This window comes from Somniosus microcephalus, chromosome 29 (assembly GCF_052327205.1).
Source record: "Somniosus microcephalus isolate GS21.2 chromosome 29, FLI_Smic_1.0, whole genome shotgun sequence".
Taxonomy (NCBI): domain Eukaryota; kingdom Metazoa; phylum Chordata; class Chondrichthyes; order Squaliformes; family Somniosidae; genus Somniosus; species Somniosus microcephalus.
Window position 1 is genome coordinate 27,777,635 of NC_141015.1, and position 22,213 is coordinate 27,799,847.

The 22,213-nt window shown below is 45.6% G+C and overlaps 1 protein-coding gene across 3 annotated transcripts in view; it reads right to left on the bottom strand.

Annotated features, from left to right (window-relative positions):
- Positions 1-21,648, bottom strand: part of LOC147098593 (vinculin) — a 151,878-nt gene extending 130,230 nt beyond the window's left edge. For 2 of the 3 annotated variants that reach the window (XM_085970451.1, XM_085970453.1), the window contains exon 1: positions 21,330-21,648. In XM_085970451.1, the coding sequence (XP_085826577.1) occupies positions 21,330-21,497 (168 nt within the window). In that variant the 5' untranslated portion in view covers positions 21,498-21,648. The remainder of the gene's footprint in view (positions 1-21,329) is intronic. The other variant, XM_085970452.1, reaches the window with a different exon arrangement.
- Positions 21,649-22,213: the final 565 nt, after the last annotated feature.

Here is a 22,213-nt window from a genome sequence, read left to right on the forward strand (position 1 = left end):
AAAGGAATGTCATAGACTTGACGGCTGTTGCAGGCTGAGTGAGTTAGAGAAAGGGTGTCCAACACAGCCCAGATGGAGATCCAGTCTGCAAGCTCGTTATCGGGCCTGGGAAGCTCCAGGTTGGTTGATATATATTTTCATGTTTATGCACATAAAAGTTTATTCTGCTGTGGGTTTTGGCTTTTTCAGTTTTCTGGGCCTGTAGGATTGGTGGATTTGGACCAGAGGGGGAACAGGAAGCGGCTTTTACCAATCCTCTGGGCCCAGGAAATCCAAAATGCCACAATGAACAGCAACTTCAGTGGAGATCTCTGAAGAGGAGATGATTATGGAGCCAGAAGTAGCAATGATGAAGATTGGATGTAAGCAGAGTGGATAGTGGTAGAGATCAAAGGAGAAGGTTAGAGGTGAAAGTTACAGCAGTGATGAAGATCACAACAAGCAGCAGCTGCAAGCGGTAGTGAAGTGCAATGGACAAAACTGAGCAAGACATCCCAGGATTGGACGAGACCAGGCCCAACAACAGAAAAGGCCAGACCTTGGTGGGAAGCTCAAACCAGCCACTTTTAATGAAAGCATTTGATTTTTTTTTTTTTAAATTCTTTATGTGTCAATGCCGAACATTGCAAACTGTGAGGAAAAACACACAAATCCTGTAATATTTGAAAGCATTTTGTTTAAATGTTTGAGAGTCACAGAAAATTTGAAGCTTGCTCACTGGCTGTGGCATGTAGATGTAGCTCACTTTTCCAAAGGATTATACAACCTCGAATTAAAGTGCCATCGGAACAAGCTTTGGTAGGTTAAATCTATGGCAATTGTCAAACTTTCCTCAAATTTTTGTGAAAAATAAATTAGAATTTGAACCTCAGGGGCCTGTGCAGCAATCTGAATCATCAGTAACTCAGAAGGGTTCAACAACAGGTCAGCAAGTAGATTGAAAGTAAACAGCTCAGCTCTGAACAATACAGCAGCCTTCATAGAATTTATTGGTGCAGATTAGGTGACAGATAATTTTCAGTGGCTGCAGTTCTAGAAATGCAATCTAGAATTGGAATGAGTTTTTATTTAAAGAGCCAATTCCTTTATTCTACCACTCACTCATTCTTTCCAAAGTCTCCCTCCACCCTACATCTCAGCTGGAACTGCAGGGTGCAAACTTGTCATTATCACTATCAGGGTTCATTAGAAGGTATTGGAAATTCTTTTCTATTTAAAAATAATTGCCATTACCAAATACAGCTCAGAGGGTAATGATGTCAGATTTAGACCAGAATGATACAGCAGCAACAGCTGTTTCTACAAAAACTTCATAGGCAGCAAGGCCAGCTTCAAATGGCCTCCTGACAAAAGGGCAGAGAGCTTTTAACATTATTGCAGATGTTTATGTATTGAAGCTTAACAAGTACTGCGATTTGTAGTTGTGTTTATTTGTACAGGCTTTTAAATTGGGTTTTTTCAATTCATTCTCCGGATGTGACCATTGCTGGCTGTAGTGCATGTACCTTTAAGGGGAGAACTACTTTTTACAGCTCCTGTATACTGTAGTACCAGCAGTGACCACACCTGTATATAAACCCTGAGTAGGGATCTGTACGTTTAGTTTTAGAGTAACCCTCACCCAGTAAATACCTGTCGATTGTCCTTCAATAACTAGACACGAGACTGCAGGGAACAAACATCAAAATACACGGATCTAACATTGGCGACGAGGCAGATTCGAACCTACCTGCAACTCTGCATTACCTCCCAGGGATTCGCTCCTGGAGAACAGTGGAAGAAAGTTGAGGCCAGAAGCACGGGTGTCAACCACAAGCAACCGCCCAGTCATCCAGCAGAGATGTGAGCATTGCAGGGGAGGCTGTTGAGAGCTGGGCTTGGTTCTCCAGTCACGGTGGTCCAGCAAAACAGGCTGGCAACAGGTACGGCGCAGACCCTTCCCGGACAGCGGCGGCTAGAGCCGACCAACGGCACAGAAAAGACCGAGCGGCGTCGACGGGAGAAGAGAGGGGGTAGAGCGCACAGGGCGCAGCCGGTGTTCAGGACCGAACGGCGTCGACGGGAGAAGAGAGGGTAGAGCGCACAGGGCGCAGCCGGTGTTCAGGACCGAACGGCGTAGACGGGAGAAGAGAGAGAGGCGCGAAGGAAAACGCGCAGAGCGCAGCCAGTGTTCAAGGGCCGAGCAGCCGCAGCAGAGAAGGGGGGGGAAAAAGAGCGTGGGAAACGCCATTTTGAGCCGCAGCGGAGAAGGGAAGAGCGTGGGAAACGCCATTTTGAGCCGCAGCGGAGAAGGGAGAGCGTGGGAAACGCCATTTTGAGCCGCAGCGGAGAAGAAGGGAGAGCGCAGGGAAAACGCCATTTTGAGCCGCAAGAAGGGAAAGTGCTGGAAAACGCCATTTTGAGCCAGTCTAACCACACCCAGGGATGCCGAAGAGTGGCAGTAACACAGCGTTCGACAATGAAGTCGAAGATTGGACGACATATGTCGAACGCATAGAAGTGTACTGCAAGGCGAAAGAAGTGCCAGGTGAGAGGAAAGCGCTGTTATTGTTGAATTCCATGGGTGCAAAAACGTATGGCTTACTGCGAAACCTAGTAACCCCAGAGAAGCCAGTGGAAAAGGATTTTGGAAACAGTGTCAATCCTACAGAACCACTTAAACCCCACACCGCTGCTGATAGCAGAAAGATTTAAGTTTCACAAAAGGAACCAGCATAAAGATGGAAGTAATGCTGAGTATTTAACGGAACTGCGCAAGCTATCGAAACACTGCCAGTTTGGAACAGGACTAGCAGATACTTTAAGGGACAAGTTTGTGTGTGGGCTTCAAAGTGAAGGAACCCAGAAACGGCTTCTATCAGAAAAGGATCTTACGCTGGACAAGGCTTTCAGCATGGCAGTATCACACGAAGCAGCCGCAAGGTGCGCTGCAGAGATACAACGGAGACCGCAAGAATATGGCACAAATGAAATGTCATACGGAACAGTGAAGTGCTATCGCTGCGGCAGAACAACACACGACCATAATGATTGCTGGTTTATGGACAAAGTGTGCAGACAGTGTGGAAAAGTAGGACACATAGCAAGAGTCTGCAGGTCGGGAAAGAAAACCAGCAGCAAGAAATCTCCACAGGAGAAGTACAAGAAGGTACATAAGGTGACGGAGAGTAGTTCAGACAAACAGAAAAGTGATACAGACTCCAGAAGCAAGGAGCTGGGTTGTCTGAAACTACATAAGGTGATCCAAACAGAGGATCACCAAACTATCTGGGTCACGCTCAAGATAGCTGGAGTCCAAGTGAAAATGGAATTGGACATAGGATCAGCCCTAACAGTCATAAACCGAAGGGACTACAAGCGGCTATTCTCACATATACCCTTGAGAGATACAGAGATTGTCTTGAAGACGTACACGGGGCAAAAAGTCTACCCCAAAAGGAAAAATAAGGGTGAACTTTGTATATAACGGTAAGGAAACACCAAAAATGGACCTATATGTATTGCCAGATGGAGGACCACCACTACTAGGACGTGAATGGATCCGGAAGATACAGCTAGATTGGCATTCCATACAAGCACTGACTGTAGATGCCAAAAAGGATGACGACGCCACACCTGGATGACTGTCAAAAATGCTAACTGACGCACAAGAAGTGTTCCAGGAGGGACTTGGAACACTAAAAGGCATAACAGCGACGATCAAAATAGAGGAAAATGCAAGCCCAAAGTTTTTTTTTTGTTTTTTTTTAAGGCCAGACCGGTGCCTTATGCGATCCGCCCAGCCGTCGAAGCAGAGCTAGAAGGTTTGGAACGTTCAGGAGTACTGTCCAAAAAGTGGACTGGAGCGAGTGGGCCACACCCATCGTTCCTGTAATGAAGAGGTCGTTGAGTAATACGCCTGGGAAACCAAAGAAAGTTTGCATCTGTGGGGACTTTAAGGTGACAGTGAACCCAGTCCTTCACACAGTACAATATCCGCTTCCACGGATTGAATATATTTTCACCTCGCTATCTGGAGGGAAACGCTTCACTAAGATTGATCTGGCCCAGGCGTACCTGCAAATGGAGGTAGAAGAAGCCTCGAAACAGTACCTCACGATCAACACTCATAAAGGTCTCTACCAATACAACCGGCTGGTGTTCGGGGTAGCATCAGTTCCGGCTATTTGGCAAAGGGCAATGGATCAAGTCCTGCAAGGGATTCCAGGGACCCAGTGTTATTTGGACGACATCCTGGTCACGGGCGAAAATGACAGTGCTCACCTTGCCAACCTGGAGCAGGTGCTCACTAGATTGAAGGAATATGGGCTCCGAGCAAATCGCCACAAATGCAAGTTTTTCCAGAAGCAGATCTCGTATTGTGGCCACGTTATTGATGAAGAGGGGTTACATAAGTCCCCTGAAAAGATTGAGGCAGTAGTCAAGTCTCCAGCACCGGAAAATGTGTCACAACTGAGGTCGTTCCTCGGGCTGGTGAACTACTACCCTAAGTTCTTGCCGAATTTGTCTACAGTACTACACCCACTGAACACCCTACTGCAAACGGGGGTACCATGGAAGTGGAATGACAAATGTAAACGAGCTTTCCAGAAGTGCAAGAATTGATCACATCAAAAGAGGTGTTGGCTCATTTCAACCCAGCACTACCAATTCGGTTGGCGTGTGATGCATCACCCTATGGTATTGGAGCGGTGCTGTCGCACAAGTTCCCGGATGGCTCGGAGAGGCCGGTAGCCTTTGCGTCTCGGTCACTAACCTCAGCCGAGCGTAACTACGCCCAGATTGACAGGGAGGCCCTCAGCCTAGTGTGGGGAGTGAAAAAGTTCAACCACTATCTGCACGGGCAGGAGTTCACCTTGCTGACGGACCACCAACCACTTGTCTCCATCTTTAATCCAAAGAAGGGTGTGCCGGTGATGACTGCGCAACAGCTACAAAGATGGTCCCTTTTTCTAGGGGCGCACCAATATGAAATAGAATATAAAGGCACGAAACAGCATGGAAACGCTGATGGGCTATCACGCCTGCCACTGCCTACTGCGGAGGAAGCACCAGCAGTGGACCCTGTCGAAATATTTCATTCGACTATAATTGAACGCTTGCCAGTAACTAACGCTGATATAGAGAAGGAGACCCGAAATGACCCGACACTGTCTCGGGTATATGACTTGACGGTGAAGGGAGGGCCAACACATGGCGACTCACTGTTGCCAGCATTCTCATCCAGAAGAGAACAGCTGTCAGTATGCCAGGGGACCTTGATGTGTGGATCCCGAGTGGTAATTCCACCCAAGTTAAGGGAGAGAGTGCTCAATGAGCTTCACGAAGGCCATCTGGGAGGGGTGAAAATGAAAAGCCTTGCTAGGGCTTGTGTGGTGGCCAGGGATCGATCAGCAAATCGAGGACCTGACAAAGAGCTGCTCAGGATGCCAGAAGGTCCAAAGTGCACCACCACATGCCCCTCTACACCCATGGGAGTGGCCCTCATCTCCATGGCAACGGGTGCATATTGATTTTGCTGGTCCATTCATGGACTCAATGTTTCTAATAGCCGTGGATGCGCACTCAAAATGGCCTGAGGTGATCAAAATATCATCCACCACCACGGAGAAAACTATTGCAGTCCTACGGACCATATTTGCCAGGAACGGCTTGTAGAGCAGATTTGCTCTGATAACGGACCACAGTTTGTGTCCGAAGAGTTTCGGAAATTTATGAAAAGGAATGGGGTAAGGCATTACACATCCGCCCCGTATCATCCAGCCACAAATGGATTGGCTAAGAGGTTCGTACAAACCTTTAAGAAAGCAGTAAGGGCCATGTGCGATGACGACATTCCACTGCAGCATAAGGTGGACAATTTCCTGTTAGCCTACAGAAATGCGACACATGCAGTCACCAACCAGACCCCGGCCATGATGTTCTTTAACCGAAGGTTGAGATCTCGTCTGGATTTGCTCAGACTAAATGTACGAAGAGATGTTGAGAATAAGCAATTCCAGCACATCAATGAGAAGCCGACAATGAGCTTCAATGTAGGGCAACCAGTCTTGGCCCGTGACTACCGAACAGAGAAATGGCAACCAGGAACGATATGCACACGGCAGGGGCCACTAATGTACACAGTGGATACTGGGGAGAACATTGTGAGACGCCATGTCGACCAGATCCTAGAGTCACAGGAACGATTCAACCCCATGTCTCGCGCACCTGGTGATGAACCCGACATACAGGTAGCATCTACCCCAGAAACAGTAGCATCGGAAGCTGATGAACCAACTGACGACAGGGGGCCTCCGCACCAAGAACAAGACACTCAGGAAAGGCGCTATCCAGAAAGGATCAGGAAGCCGGCCCAAAGACTGAATTTATAAATGGACTATTTTCAGTTAATGTGCATGTTAAAAGTGTTAATTGTTAAATGAATGTTATGGTACTGTCAATCTAAAAGGGGAGGAATTGTAGTGTATGTACCTTTAAGGGGAGAACTACTTTTTACAGCTCCTGTATACTGTAGTACCGGCAGTGACCACGCCTGTACATAAACCCTGAGTAGGGATCTGTACGTTTAGTTTTAGAGTAACCCTCACCCAGTAAATACCTGTCGATTGTTCCCTGCAGTCTCGTGTCTAGTTATTGAAGGACACACAACATCAAAATACACGGATCGAACACTAGCAAGGCTGCCATTTATTGCCCATCCCTAGTTACCCGGAGTTTGATTGCTTGACACAAATGAGTGGCTTGCTAGGCTACTTCAGAGATGTGTAAAGAGTCAAGCATATTGGTGTGGAACTGGAATCACATACAGACCAGACCTAGTAAGCAGATTTCCTTCCCTAATAGACATTAATGAGCTAGTTGGATTTTGGCAACAATCCAATAGCTAGTTTCATGGCCACTTTTTTTTTTATACTGATACCAGCATTTTAATTAGCAGATTTTTTAAAAATGATAAACTGAATTCAAATTCGCAAATTGCCATGGTGGAATGTGAACACATTCTGTGGACAATTATTTCAAACCTCTGGATTACTGGTCCAATAACGTAACCACTAGATTGCCATACCTGTACGCTGTGAACTGAAACCCACCTACCCTGTCTTTACCAGGGCTTGTCCAGAACCACAGAAAAAACAACTGCAATGTTCATCTGATTACTCTTGATCAACAAAACTGCTGGAGACACACATCATGGTTACAGGATTATTACCAATATATAAAACTGGTTCAAAAGTGACTCATCTTTTTAAAAAAAAAAAAAAAAAAAAATCCTGCTATCTTCCATACATAGATGGCAGGATCTTATTGAAATGTAGAAGTGTTTTTTTTTTTTTAAAAACCCATCAACTTAATCCCTCAAATTAGATAATTTTCTTGTAATCACTTGCATCCAATAATCCCTATATTATACCCTCCTGTAAGAAGCATGTGACCATATTTTGTATTCATGACAACACACAGCATCTCACCATCTTCAGTCAATGCCATTACTGCATTTCCCTACATTCCAACAGTGACAATATACACAAGTAATTCATTGGCTATGAAACACTGGGACTTCAAGATTGTGAAAGACACTAAATGAATGCAAGTTCATTCTTTTACTGAAGAGAACAAAGCAAGCATGGGTGTGGTGGCAGAGAAGTGCCAAAAGCAAGCATGGCGTGGAGATGCCGGTGTTGGACTGGGGTGGACAAATGCAAGAAGTCACACAATACCAGGTTATAGTCCAACAGTTTTATTTGAAATCACAAGCTTTCGGAGCGCTGCTCCTTCGTCAGGTGAACCAAAAGCTTGTGATTTCAAATAAAACTGTTGGACTATAACCTGGTGTTGTGTGACTTCTTACAAAAGCAAGCATGGGTGTGGTGGCAGGAGTGCCATCAGCCTAAATTACATATTTAGGGTCTTAAATCTGAACAAAGCAAACTACGTAGCCTATAGGTATGAGGGGCAAGTTGGCTAAGGTAGGTTGGGAAACTAGATTAAAAAGGTATGATGGTAGGTAAGCAATGGCAAACATTTAAAGAAATAATTAATAATTCACAATGAATATACATTCTCCATAGGAATAAAAACCCCATGGGGAAAAATGGTCCAACCATGGCCAACAAGAGATGTTAAAGCTAGTTTTAAAGGAAGAGGCTTATAATGTTGCCAAAGAGCAGTAAGCCTGAGGATTGGGAGAACTTTAGAATTCAGCAAAAGGAGGACCAAGAAATTGATGGAGAGAAAGTAGAATGAGAGCAAACTAGCAAGAGACATAAAAACAGATTGTAAAAGCTTCTATAGGTATGTAAAAAGGAAGTGATTAGCAAAAGTAAACATGGATCCCTTACAGGCAGAGACAGGAGAAATTATAATGGGGAATAAGGAAATGGCAGAGACATTAAACAAATACTTTGGGCAGGATTTTCATTCAGAAGTCGGGAAGGAGGCGGGACTACAACTTTCGGGTTGTAGTCCCGCCTCCATCGAGATGCGGCCAATCCACGCGATTTTCACTTGATTGACCTTGTTCAGCAGGCCAATTAAGGGCCACCCGGCAACAGGTGACGTCACAGACTGAAGTTTCATCTGTCAAGATGTGTTGGCAGATGAAATATCAGTGTTTCACAGCTGTTTGAAGCTATCAAACACTGACAGTCTTACTTCTAACCCAAGTCCTTCTACGCAGACTCAGTTAGATATCTCACCGGCATAGAAAACTGGTACCCGCCTCCTTTGAAACTTACATGGAGGCGGGTTTTGGGCGGGATGGTGTCGGGACCCCCGAATTCGGAATTTTGGCCCCCCGCACGCCTAAAAGCCCACCTCACGGCACACTGAAGAATCGACCCCTTTGTATCCGTCTTCACGGAAGAAGACACAAAAAAAACATTCTGGAAATAGTGGGGAACCAAGGGTCTAGTGAGAATGAGGAGCTTAAAGAAATTAGTATGAGTAAACAAATAGTACTCGAGAAATTAATGGGACTAAAAGCTAACAAATCCCCTGGACCGGATGGCCTACATCATAAGGTTTTTAAAAGAGGTGGCTACAGAGATAGTGGATGCATTGGTTTTGATCTTCTACAATAATAATAGATTCTAGAATGGTCCCCGAGGGTTGGAAGGTAGCAAACATAACCCCGCTATTCAAAAAAGGAGGGAGAGAAAATGGGGAACTACAGGCCAGTTAGCCTGACATCAATAGTAGGGAAAATACTAGAATCTATTATTAGGCACATGATAACAGGGCACTTAGAAAATCATAATATGATTGGGCAGAGTCAACACGGATTTCTGAAAGGGAAATCATGTTTGACAAATCTGCTAAGAGTTTTTTTGAGGTTGTAACTAGCAGGGTTGAGAAGGGGGAACCAGTGGATGTGGTGTATTTGGATTTTCAGAAAGCATTCAATAAGGTGCCACACAGGTTATTATACAAAATTAGAGCTCATGGGATTTGGGGGTGATATGTTAGCATGGATTGAGGACTGGTTAACAGACAGAAAACAGAGATTCAAAGAATCATAGATGTTTATGGCACAGAAGGAGACCATTCGGCCCATCGTGTCTGTGCCAGCCGAAAAGGAGCTATCCAGCCTAATCCCACTTTCATGCTGTTGGTCCGTAGCCTTGTAGGTTATGACACTTCAAGTGCATATCCAAGTACTTTTTAAATGCAAAGATGGTTGCTGTCTCTACCATCCTTTCAGGCAGCGAGTTTCAGGCCCCCACCACCCTCTGGGTGAAAAAAGTTCTCCTCAATTTATCTCTCGTCCTTCTACCAATTACAGTACTTTAAATCTCTGCCCCCTGGTTACTGACCTCTGTTGAGGGAAATAGGTCCTTCCAATCCACTCTATCTAGGTCCCTCATAATTTTATACACTTCAATTAAATCTCCCCTCAGCCTCCTCTGTTCCAAAGAAAACAACATCCAATCCTTCCTCATACCTAAAATTCTCGTAAATCTCCTCTGTACCCTCTCTGGTGCACTCACATCTTTCCTTTAATGTGGTGACCAGAACTGTATGCAGAGAGTAGGAATAAACAGGTCATTTTTGAGTTGGCAGGCTGTAACTAGTGGGGAACTGCAAGGATCAGTGTTTGGGCCTCAGCTATTTACAATCTGTATCAATGACTTAGATGAGGGGACTAAGTGTAATGTATCCACGTTTGCTGACAATACAAAGCTAGGTGGGAAAGTAAGTTGTGAGAAAGATGCAAAGAGGCTGCAAAGGAATATAGACAGGTTAAGTGAGTAGGCAAGAACATGGCAGATAGAATATAATGTGGAAAAATGTGAAGTTATCCACTTTGGTAGGAAAAATAGAAGCGCAGAATATTTTTACATTTTCGAGCGATTGGGAAATGTTGGTATTCAGAGGGACCTGGGTGTCCTTGTACATAAATCACAGAAAGTTAACCTGCAGGTACAGCAAGCAATTAGGGAAGCAAATGGTATGTTAGCCTTTATTACAAAAGGGATTGGAGTACAAGAGTAGGGAAGTCTTACTACAGTTACATAGGGCCTTGGTGAGACCATGCCAGGACTGAGTACTGCATGCAGTTTTGGGCTCCTTACCCAAAGAAGAATATACTTGCCTTACATGGAATGCAACAAGGGTTCACCAGACTGATTCCTGGAATGAGAGGATTGTCCTATGAGGAGGGATTGAGTAGACTAGGCCTATATTCCCCCGAGTTTAGAAGAATGAGGGGTGATCTCATCGATAGATTTCAAATTCTTAAGGGTAGATGCTGGGAGGATGTTTCCCTGCTTGGCTAGTCTCGAACTAGGGGACACAGTCTCAGAATAAGGGGTCGGCCATTTAGGACTGAGAGGAGGAGAAATTTCTTCACTCAAAGGATTGTGAATCTTTGGAATTCTCTACCCCGAGAGCTGTGGATGCTCAGTCATTGAGTATATTCAAGACAGAGAACAATAGATTTTTGAATACTAAGGGACTCAAGGGATATGGGGATAGTGCGAGAAGGTGGAGTTGAGGTAGAAGATCAGCCATGATCTTACTGAATGGCAGAGTAGGTTCAAAGGGCTGAATGGCCTACCCCTGCTCCTATTTCTTATGTTAGGTTTTTCCATAATTACAGGTAGATAAGAACATAACAGTTTTATTTTCACAGCCTGTGGAAGGTTGTAATTTCAGCACTTCTCTCTAATGAGTTAGCAGCTGGTTGTCAATAAGCTTCTCCCTCTCCCTCTGGTGTTCACTCCCTCACTGGACTGTAATTCCACAAGTAGCAGTCATCCTTCATTATCTTCTCAAGTAACCAACATTCACTAATCAGTGTTAACAATGAGTGCTGGCAGGTTATCCAAGCATCATGGAGGGCTTCACAACCAAACCCGATGCTGTTCCAACTAGCAACAGCAGGCGCACTTCCAAGGTGGAGAGGGGGCACACTGTGTTGCGATCAAAAGTAGGAATCCCAAAACATCTCATCCCAAATACAGGGGACGGCAACTAATTCTAGAACCCCTACTGTGGCCCCTGTGGAGATCAGCTAACTTTGCTGAGATCGGGGACTAAATGTGGAAATTTCCTAATCTGTGTGGCTCAGAAACAGACTTCATCCCTGAGCCATCAGGATCAACAAAACAGCTTGATTAGAAAACCTGATAATCAGTACCTAGACATGGAAAAGATGATCAAGAAGTTAGGGAAAATGCAGTATTACCCAAGGTGGCAAATATAACCCCACTAGTTAAGAAAGGAGGGAGAAAGAAAACGGGGAACTACAGACTAGTTAGCCTGACATTAGTAGGGAAAACGCTCGAATCTATTATTAAGGATGTGGTAACCGGGCACTTAGAAAATAATAATAGGATTGGGCAGAGTCAACATGGATTTATGAAAGGGAAATCGTGTTTGACGAATCATGTAAGAGTTTTTTGAGATTGTAACGAGCAGAATAGATAAGGGGGAACCAGTGGCTGTGGTGTATTTGGTTTTACATAAAGGCATTCGATAAGGTGCCACACAAAAGGTTATTAAACAAAATTAGGGCTCATGAGATTGGGGGTAATATACTCGCATGGAATGAGCTTTGGTTAACGGACAGAAAACAGAGAGAGTAGGAATAAACGGGTCATTTTCGTGTTGGCAGGTTGTAACTAGTGGGGTACCGCAAGGATCAGTGCTTGGGCCTCAGCTATTCACAATCTACATCAATGATTTGGATGAGGGGACCAAATGTAATACAGGTAGACTATCCTTTATCCGAAAACCTTGGGACCAGCTGTGTTTCGGTTTTCGGAATTTTTCGGATTTCAGAAGGTTTTCTGACAACAAACACTGTTGCTTAGCAACAGCTTGTAAACACTCGGGCCCTGCCTTGGAAGCGTCTCTGAAGCTGTTGCTAAGCTACAGAGACTCTTTCCACAGCCTGACTGTTAAAAAAAATGCTAGGGGAAGAAAAAAATGCTAGGGGAAGGAAAAAAAACTAACAAAACGGCTGCTGATTTCTGCCGTTAGATCGAGGTTTCCGGCTCCCCCTGCTCCGTATCTCAATTCCTTGACTTAGCGGGGGTCTGGGGCTCGACTGCCGCCACCAGTTGTGGGAAAGCCGGATATCGGCTGACTTCTACACTAAGCTGGCCCGCAAATCAGGTCGGGGGGAGGGGGGGGGGGGGGGGAAGAAAAGACTATCGGACGGGCCGCTGTATTGTTGGGTTCACTCTCCCGGTACCTCCTTCACACTGCCCAGCTAGGCCTGCAATCTCCTACCCAGGAGGGAACTCTGTGACCCTCTGCCCTGCTCACAGGGAAAGGCAGAGCTCCCAGACCACTCCTGTCATGTTTGGCGCCACTCGGGTCATGTCGTGCGCACGACTTACGCTCCACGAAAAAACTTCGGCTTTTAGAGGTTTTCGGAAGTGCGGATAAAGGATAGTCTACCTGTATATCCAAGTTTGCTGATGATACAAAGCTAGGTGGGAATGCAAGTTGTGAGGAGGATGCAAGAAGGCTTCAAGGGGATATAGACAGGCTAAGTGAGTGGGCAATAACATGGCAAATAGAATATAATGTGGAGAAATGTGAAGTTGTCCACTTTGGTAGGAAAAATAGAAAAGCAGAGTATTTTTTAGATGGAGAGAGATTGGGAAATGTTGGTGTTCAGAGGAACCTGGGTGTCCTTGTACACAAATCACTGAAAGTTAACATGCAGGTACAGCAAGCAATTAGGAAAGCAAATGGTATGTTGGCCTTTATTACAAGAGGATTTGAGTATAAGAGTAAAGACGTCTTACTGCAATTATATAGGGTCCTGGTGAGGCCACATCACATCCAAAACTCTGCTGCCCGTGTCCTAACTCGCAGTAAGTCCCGATCATTGATCACCCCTGTGCTCACATTGGCTCCCGGATAAGCAACACCTCGATTTTAAAATTCTCATCCTGGTTTTCAAATCCCTCCATGGCCTCGCCCCTCCCCATCTCTGTAATCTCCTCCAGCCCCACAACCCTCCGAGATATCTGCACTCTTCTAATTCTGGCCTCTAGAGCATCCCCGATTTTAATCGCTCCACCATTGGTGACCAAACATAAGAAATAGGAGCAGAAATAGGCCACCTGGCCCCTCGAGCCTGCTCCGCCATTCAATATCATGGCTGATCTTGGGATCAAAACCACTTCCCTGCCCGCTCCCCATAACCCTAACTCCCTTATCTTGCAAAAATCTATCTCCACCTCTATTTAATGACCCAGCCTCCATGGCTCTCTGGGGCAGAGAATTCCACAGATTTACAACCCTCAGAGAAGAAATTCCTCCTCATTTCAGTTCTAAAAGGACAACCTTCTATTCTGCAACTATGCCCGAGTTCTAGATTTCCCCACACGGGGAAACATCCTCTCTGCATCTACCATGTCGAGCCCCCTCAGTATCTTATATGTTTCAATAAGATCACCTCTCATTCTTCTAAATTCCAATGAGTATAGGCCCAACCTTTCTTCATAAGTCAACCCCCTCATCTCAGGAATTAACCGAGTAAATCATCTCAATTCAATTTTATTTGCCATATGTAACTAGTACAATGGAATGCTTACTCCCCGTAGGGACACGTCAGCTATTCTTACAGCGCAGTGTTCAGAAAGTCAATTCTTTGGCATCCAGTGGCAGTGGGAGCACGATGTCCCTCAGCCGCTCCGTCCTCCTCGTCACCGCAGCCTCCTCCTCACTGTTGCTGGCTCGGCTCCACGTATGGTGGCCTGCTTCTCCCGCTCACCCTCTGGCCACCATTCCCGGCTCCCCTCCTCCCAGTCGGGCTGCAAGTCGTCATGGCGGCTGCTGCTGCTGCTCGATGCACTGCGCTGCCTCCGCCCGACTCGCCGAACACATCCTCCGGTCGCCGCGGCCTCCACCTCACCGTCGCCCGGCTCCACGGTCCGGTGCCTGCTTCTCCCGCTTCCGGTCCGGCCTCTGGCCGCCATGCTCGACTCCCCTCCTCCCAGTCGGAATGCCTTCCCGCTGAGGAGTTGCCGGCCGACGAGCTCTAGCGGGTCGACGTGGCTGCTGCTGCTGCTCGATGCGCTGCGCTGCCTCCACCCCACTCGCCGAACACCTTGCTCCGGTTGCGGGATCGAGCGGCGAGAACAGGCCGCCCGAAGCAGGGAGAGCGCGCTAGCACCGGACCGTCTCGCTCTGAACTGCCTCCAATGCAAGTATATCCTTCCTTAAATAAGGAGACCAAAACTGTACGCAGTACTCAAGGTGTGGTCTCACCAATACCCTTTACAGTTGTAGCAGGACTTCCCTGCTTTTATACTCCAACCCCCTTGCAATAAAGGCCAACATTCCATTTGCCTTTTTGATTACTTGCTGTACCAGCATGCTAACTTTGTATTTCATGCACAAGGACCCCCCAGGTCCCTCTGAACCGTAGCATTTTGTAATCTCTCACCATTTAAATAATAATTCGCTTTTCTATTCTTCCTACCAAAGTGGATAACCTCGCACTTTCCCACATCATACTCCATCTGCCAAATGTTTGCCCACTCACTTAGCCCGTCTATATCACAACTTGTTTTCCCACCCATCTTTGTATCATCCACAAACTTGGCTACATTACACTTGGTCCCTTCATCCAAGTCATTAATGTAGATTGTAAATAGTTGAGGCCCCAGCATCGATCCCTGTGGTACCCCACTAGTTATTGTTTGCCAACCAGAAAATGACCCATTTATCCCGACTCTCTGCTTTGTTAGTTAGCCAATTCTCTATCCATGCTAATATATTACCCCCAACTCCATGAACTCTTATCTTATGCAGTAACCTTTTATGTGGCACCTTATCAAATGCCTTCTGGAAATCCAAATACACCACATTCATTGGCTCACACTCATCAACCCTGCTCGTTACATCCTCAAAGAACTCCAGCAAATTTGTTAAACATGATTTCCCTTTCATAAAACCATGCTGACTCTGCTTGACTGCATTATGATTTTCCAAATGCCCTGCTACTGCTTCCTTAATGAAGGACTCCAGCATTTTCCCAACGACAGATGTTAGGCTAACTGGTCTATAATTTCCTGCTTTCTGTCTCCCTCCTTTCTTAGAGGTGTTACATTTGCGGTTTTCCAATCCAATGGGACCTCTCCAGAGTCCAGGGAATTTTGATATATTGCAACCAATGCCATCCACTATCTCTGCAGCCACTTCTTTTAAGACCCTGGGATGTAGGCTATCTGGTCCAGGGGACTTGTCGTCTTTTAGTCCCATTATTTTACCAAGTACTTTTTCCTTAGTGATAGTTCTTTTACTGCCAAGGTCCTAAGCTCTGGACTTCCCTCCCTAAACCTCTCCGCCTTTCTACCTCACTTTCCTCTGTGGTGTATGTGCCCTGTAATGCCGGTAATGGCCACTCGGGCTATATAAGCCTGTATATTGTCTTGTATCTGTTAGTTCACCTCCAGACTTTGTTCAGTAAACACCTGTGAAACCAACTCCTGCCTTCCGTGTCTCTATTAACACACGGATACAACAGTGGCAACGAAGATGGGGCACATTACACGTGTATGCCGATCTGGAAACAAAAAATCCACTGACAGAAAAAAAATCAATAAAGAAAAAGTACAGAAAGGTACAAATGATGACGGACAGTAGCTCCGAAGACCAGAAGAGCGATAGCGACTCCGGAAACAAGAGACTAAGCTGTCTCAAATTACATAATGTCATTGCCAAAGAAGATTACCAGACCATTTGGGTTACCCTCACGATAGCGGGGTCCCCAGTTAAAATGGAGCTAGATACAGGATCAGCTCTGACCGTCATAAGTAGACGGGATTACGAGCGGCTATTTCCGCATATACCTTTGAAAGACACATCCATTATCTTGAAAACATATACGGGGCAGAAAGTATACCCCAAAGGGAAAATAAAGGTGCCTGTTGTATACAACGGCAAGGAAATACAGAAGTTGCATTTATACGTTCTGCAAGATGGTGGTCCACCGCTGTTGGGACGTGAATGGATCAGGAAGATACGTTTGGACTGGCATTCCATTCAGGCACTGACGGTGACCAGTAAGAAAAAAAATGATGACATCATACCTGAACGATTAAAAGACATCTTGGCCAACACCAAAGAAGTGTTCCAACAGGAACTAGGAACCTTGAAAGGCGTCATCGCCTCAATAAAGGTGGAAGATGCGGCAATTCCCAAGTTTTTTAAGGCAAGGCCGGTGCCATACGCAATTCGTCCAGCAGTCGAGGCAGAGCTGGAGAATTTGGAAAAGACAGGCGTGTTATCCAAGATAGATTGGAGCGAGTGGGCAACACCCATCGTCCCGGTCATGAAGAAAACGTTAAATAATGATAAATCTGAAGAAAAGAGAAAAATTCGCATCTGTGGGGACTTCAAGGTGACTGTAAACCCAGTCCTTCACACGGTACAGTATCCTCTTCCGAGGATAGAAGATATTTTCGCCTCACTATCCGGAGGGAAACGTTTCACAAAAATTGACTTGGCACAGGCATATCTACAGATGGAGGTTGAGGAGGCCTCTAAAAAGTATCTCACAATAAACACACACAAAGGCCTGTACCAGTACAATCGACTGGTTTTCGGAATAGCATCAGCTCCAGCTATCTGGCAAAGAGCTATAGAACAAGTCCTGCAAGGGATTCCTGGGACTCAATGCTACCTAGACGACATCCTTGTAACAGGAGAAAACGACAACAAACACCTTGCCAATTTGGAGAAGGTACTCACTAGGCTAAGAGAACGGGGCCTACGAGCAAACCGCCCCAAGTGCGAATTTTTCCAGAAACAAATATCATATTGTGGCCACATAATTAATGAAGAAGGGTTGCATAAGTCCCCTGAGAAAATTGAAGCGGTCATAAAAGCACCAGCACCTGAAAATGTCTCACAATTAAGTTCGTTCCTGGGGTTGATAAATTACTACCATAAATTTTTACCGAACTTGTCAACTGTTCTGCACCCTCTTAACGAACTGCTACAAACGGGAGTAATTTGGGAATGGAGCGAGGACTGTAAACGTGCCTTCCATAAATGTAAAGGCTTGATCACGTCCAAGGAAGTTTTGGCTCATTACAACCCATCACTGCCAATCAGACTGGTGTGCGATGCATCCCCTTACGGCATAGGAGCGGTATTATCACATAGATTCCCTGATGGCTCAGAACGGTCGATAGCTTTTGCGTCACGCTCATTGAACTCAGCTGAGCGTAACTATGCCCAGATCGACAGGGAAGCACTCAGCCTGGTATGGGGAGTGAAGAAATTCAACCATTACCTACACGGACAAAAATTTACCTTGTTGACTGACCATCAACCCCTCGTCTCCATATTCAACCCTAAAAAGGGTGTTCCCATTATGACAGCGCAAAGGCTACAGAGGTGGTCCCTTTTCCTAGGGGCACACCAATATGACATAGAATACAAAGGATCAAAACAGCATGGGAATGCTGACGGTTTATCGCGCCTACCGTTGCGAACGGTAGAAGAGGCACCTACAGTAGACCCAGTGGAGATGTTCCACTCAACCATAGTGGAATGTCTACCAGTAACAAATTCTGCCATTGAAAAGGAAACGAGAAATGACCCGACTCTCTCACAAGTCTACGATTTAACGGTGAAGGGATGGCCAGCACATGGCGAACCACTGTTGCCAGCATTCTCGCAAAGAAGAGAACAGCTGTCAGTGTGCCGAGGAACCTTGATGTGTGGATCCAGAGTGGTGATTCCACCCAAACTCCAGGATAAAGTGCTAAAGGAGCTTCACGAGGGGCATCTGGGTGGAGTGAAAATGAAGAACCTAGCCAGAGCGTTTGTGTGGTGGCCAGGTATCGATGGAGACATCGAAGAAATGACCAAGAGCTGCCTAGGATGCCACAAGCCCCTCTACATCCATGGGAGTGGCCCTCATCTCCATGGCAAAGGGTACACATCGACTTTGCTGGTCCATTTATGGATTCAATGTTCTTAATCGCGGTTGAAGCACACTCCAAGTGGCCGGAGGTAATAAAGATGTCCTCCACCACCACGGAAAAAACCATCACAGTATTAAGGACCATATTTGCCAGGAATGGGCTGCCTGAACAGATCTGTTCTGATAATGGACCGCAATTTGTGTCCGAAGAATTCAGGAAGTTCTTAAAAAAACAATGGGGTTAAGCACTACACGTCAGCCCCATACCATCCCGCCACCAATGGATTGGCTGAAAGGTTTGTCCAGACCTTCAAGAAGGCCATAAAGGCCATGGGTAATGAAGACATAAAACTTCAGCATAAGGTAGATAACTTCTTGTTTGCATACAGGAATGCAACACGTGGTTACAAACCAAACTCCCGCCATGATGTTCTTCAATAGAAACCTAAGATGCCGGCTGGATTTGATCAAGCCAAACATCAGAAGGGACGTGGAGAACCGGCAATTTCAAGGCATGAATGAAAGGCCAACTAGAACCTTCCAGATAGGTCAACAAGTTTTGGCCCAGGACTACTGTACCGAGAAATGGCAGCCTGGAACTATTTGCACACGACTAGGACCGCTGATGTATACAGTGGACATTGGAGAAAGCATAATAAGGCGCCATGCTGACCAGATCATAGAGTCATCCGAAAAGGGACAACCTACACCACAACTCTATACGCCTAATGATGAAGTAGAGATACCCATAGTATCTACCTCCGATCCGGTGATACTGGAACCAGATGAACCCGACACTGGCATTCAAGCCGAATCAGCCTTGCCAAAAGAACCTACTACACCACCAGAAACTACTACACCACCGAGGCGTTATCCAGACCGAGTCAGGAAGCCTCCAGAAAGACTGACTTATAATTGATTAACTGCAGCAATGTGTAGATTATTGTTCTTGTAACATGTTAATTAATGATTACTTAAAATATTATGTACTGGTTGTCTAAAAGGGGAGGAATTGTGGTGTATGTGCCTTGAAGAGCCCCCTGTGTACTGTAATGCCGGTAATGGCCACTCGGGCTATATAAGCCTGTATATTGTCTTGTATCTGTTAGTTCACCTCCAGACTTTGTTCAGTAAACACCTGTGAAACCTACTCCTGCCTTCCGTGTCTCTATTAACACACGGATACAACATCCTCCTTTAAAACGCTCCTTAAAACCTGTCTCTTTGGTCATCTGCCCTGATATCTCCTTATGTGGCTCGGTGTCAAATTTTGTTTGTGGACGCTCCTGTTAAGTGCCTTGGGATGTTATTACGTTAAAGGCACGATATAAATACAAGTTGTTGTTAATGGTTTTTATATCATCTAACCACCTGGAGAAAAATGCAGTCTCATTGCTCAACCCAATTATTTGTAACTGTTAAACACCAGTGTGACATTCTGCTTTTTTATTGCGCAATTAGCATTGTAATAAAATCGAGGAATAAATTCTACCAACATCACAAACCCTGTTTTGAGAGGTGATACTATTACTACTTTACAATTGATTCAATTAAGTACCACATTGTTTCACTGTACTATCAATCTTATCATTATTTTTTCCACACCTGTTCATTGTCTGACCAACAGATTAAAGTGATTAAAAACAGAAAATATTCTGCAGGTCAGGCAACATCTGTGGAGAGAAACAGAGTTAACGTTTCAGGCTGGTGGGGCATCTCTCTCCACAGATGCTGCCTGACCTGCTGGGTATTTCCAGCATTTTCGATTTTTATTTCCGATTTCCAGCATCCGCAATGTTTTGCTTTTAGATTAAACAGTGACTGTGTGCAAAGTAAAAATGCAGTTCCCACATCTAGTCCATTAACCACAAACAACTTTGTCAGTGTGAGAAACAACCATCAAAATGTCATAATTTTAGTATAAAAGTGGCACCCCAGTTAGTAAGCCACAAAATTTTGCACTTAATTTGAAGTACTTCTCCGCACCATGTTCTTAAAAGACAAATGTTGAAATGAAGATTACAATAGTCCCTGAAGAAATTTTGCTCAAAATAGAATGAGTCTACAGATTTGGGGCACAAGATTATTCACAAACTGTAGATTCATACAAGAGAACCAAATATTTCACTTGGGTGTGTGTGTTATCTTCCTGTATCTGTCTATGAAACCGAGGAAACTAACCTCAAACCAACCTACTTTTTTTCATGTGGCAGAAAAGGGAAGAAGCTTTGCATTAGTCCAAGTTCTCGGTGCTTTTAAAACAAACTGCACACTGCATTTAAGATTTACATTTTCCTTTTTCTAAATCAGTTCATAACTGCAAAATTTCACTAATTAGCAACAGGCAGTATCAGAAATTAGTACCCATAGGGCATGCTCAACTGCTGGCAAATAGGAAACAAAGCCTTCCACAACTCTCACAGACTGTGCTCGACACAATTAAACATGAAACTATTAAATATTCATGAGGCGTCATCAGAAAAACTGCTGATATCGCACCAACCACTTCAACTCGGTGGCAGACACAAAATCAACCACAAACTATCTTAAAGCACATCTCCGTGTTGTAAAAACAACTACACGCCCAACTATGGAGTTTTGGGTAGCTCAGAGACCTGCAGACGGGAGATCGATGGTGGGACACGATTAATCCCAAGTTGCTTACGTCCTCTGTCGCTATATTTGACAACACTATGGACTTATTTGGAGAGGGAAATTCCGACTGCAACTTAACCAACTGTCACCCTGACTGTACTGAATGAATCATGCAACAACTAACTGTACTGGGCGCTGCGATTTCAACATTTCTCTCTCCACCTTTGTCTGGGAAAACCAGATCGTTTCGTTTGATCCTGCGGCATTTTATGTACATATGCAATAAATGCTGTGCATACTGCACCCGGAGGGGCTTTGGCAGGACACTTACCCTGACTAGATTACTGACAGCTGCCTGCACGGCAGCAACGGGGCCGGTAAGGTCAGGTATTGCTTTCCCATCGACTTCACCCTCTTCATGCATAATCACCAGATGAGAGATTTGTTGAGCTACCGGCTCCAGTATACTTTCTATCGTCTTCGTGTGAAACACAGGCATAGTTGCAACTCGACGAATAACAAGACAGTGGAGGGGGAAAAAAAGTGATACTTTCTTCGAAAAGCCTCCGCTTTTTACTTTCCGTCACAAAACCCAGGGAAAACTACCACACTCCCTTTGCCTCTCCCTTCTCCTCAGGAAGACTCCAAAGAAATACAAAACCCCGCCCTCTCCCGATCAACATCGCGTCATCATTGGAACGCCTCGGTGGAGCTGCGCGCTTCGTGATTGGTCGGTGGAGCTGTCGATCAAAGGGGCGGCCCTCGGTGGGGCCGCGCGCTCCGTGATTGGTCGGTGGAGATGTCAATCAAAAAGGGGGCGTGCCCATTTCGCTCTGCCTCCTTCCCTCCCTCCCTGCCAAACCTGACGCTGGTCGTTTCCGACTTCATGTTCGGGTGAAGGGCGTGAGGCTTCTCCCCACCAAGCCCCGCCCCCGCCCCCGCGCCGCCTCAACTGAACGGGTGACGTCAGGCATTCTATTCCCTAAAAAGGGAATGCTGTCCGCTAACAATGGAATGTTTGGCGCAGCTTGAACTGACGGAGGTTCCAAACCGTTGGGCCGCTCCGGGCCGGGTGTCAATCAGTCCGGTGCTCCAGTAGGCGCCGGCGGTCGTCTGTCCCCTTTTCCACCCCCTCGCTAGCCGTTTTTGCTGATCAGTCTCGCACCCTTTTCTTCACATCAAGCCCCACTCCATTAAATTGAATGTTAATGGAGG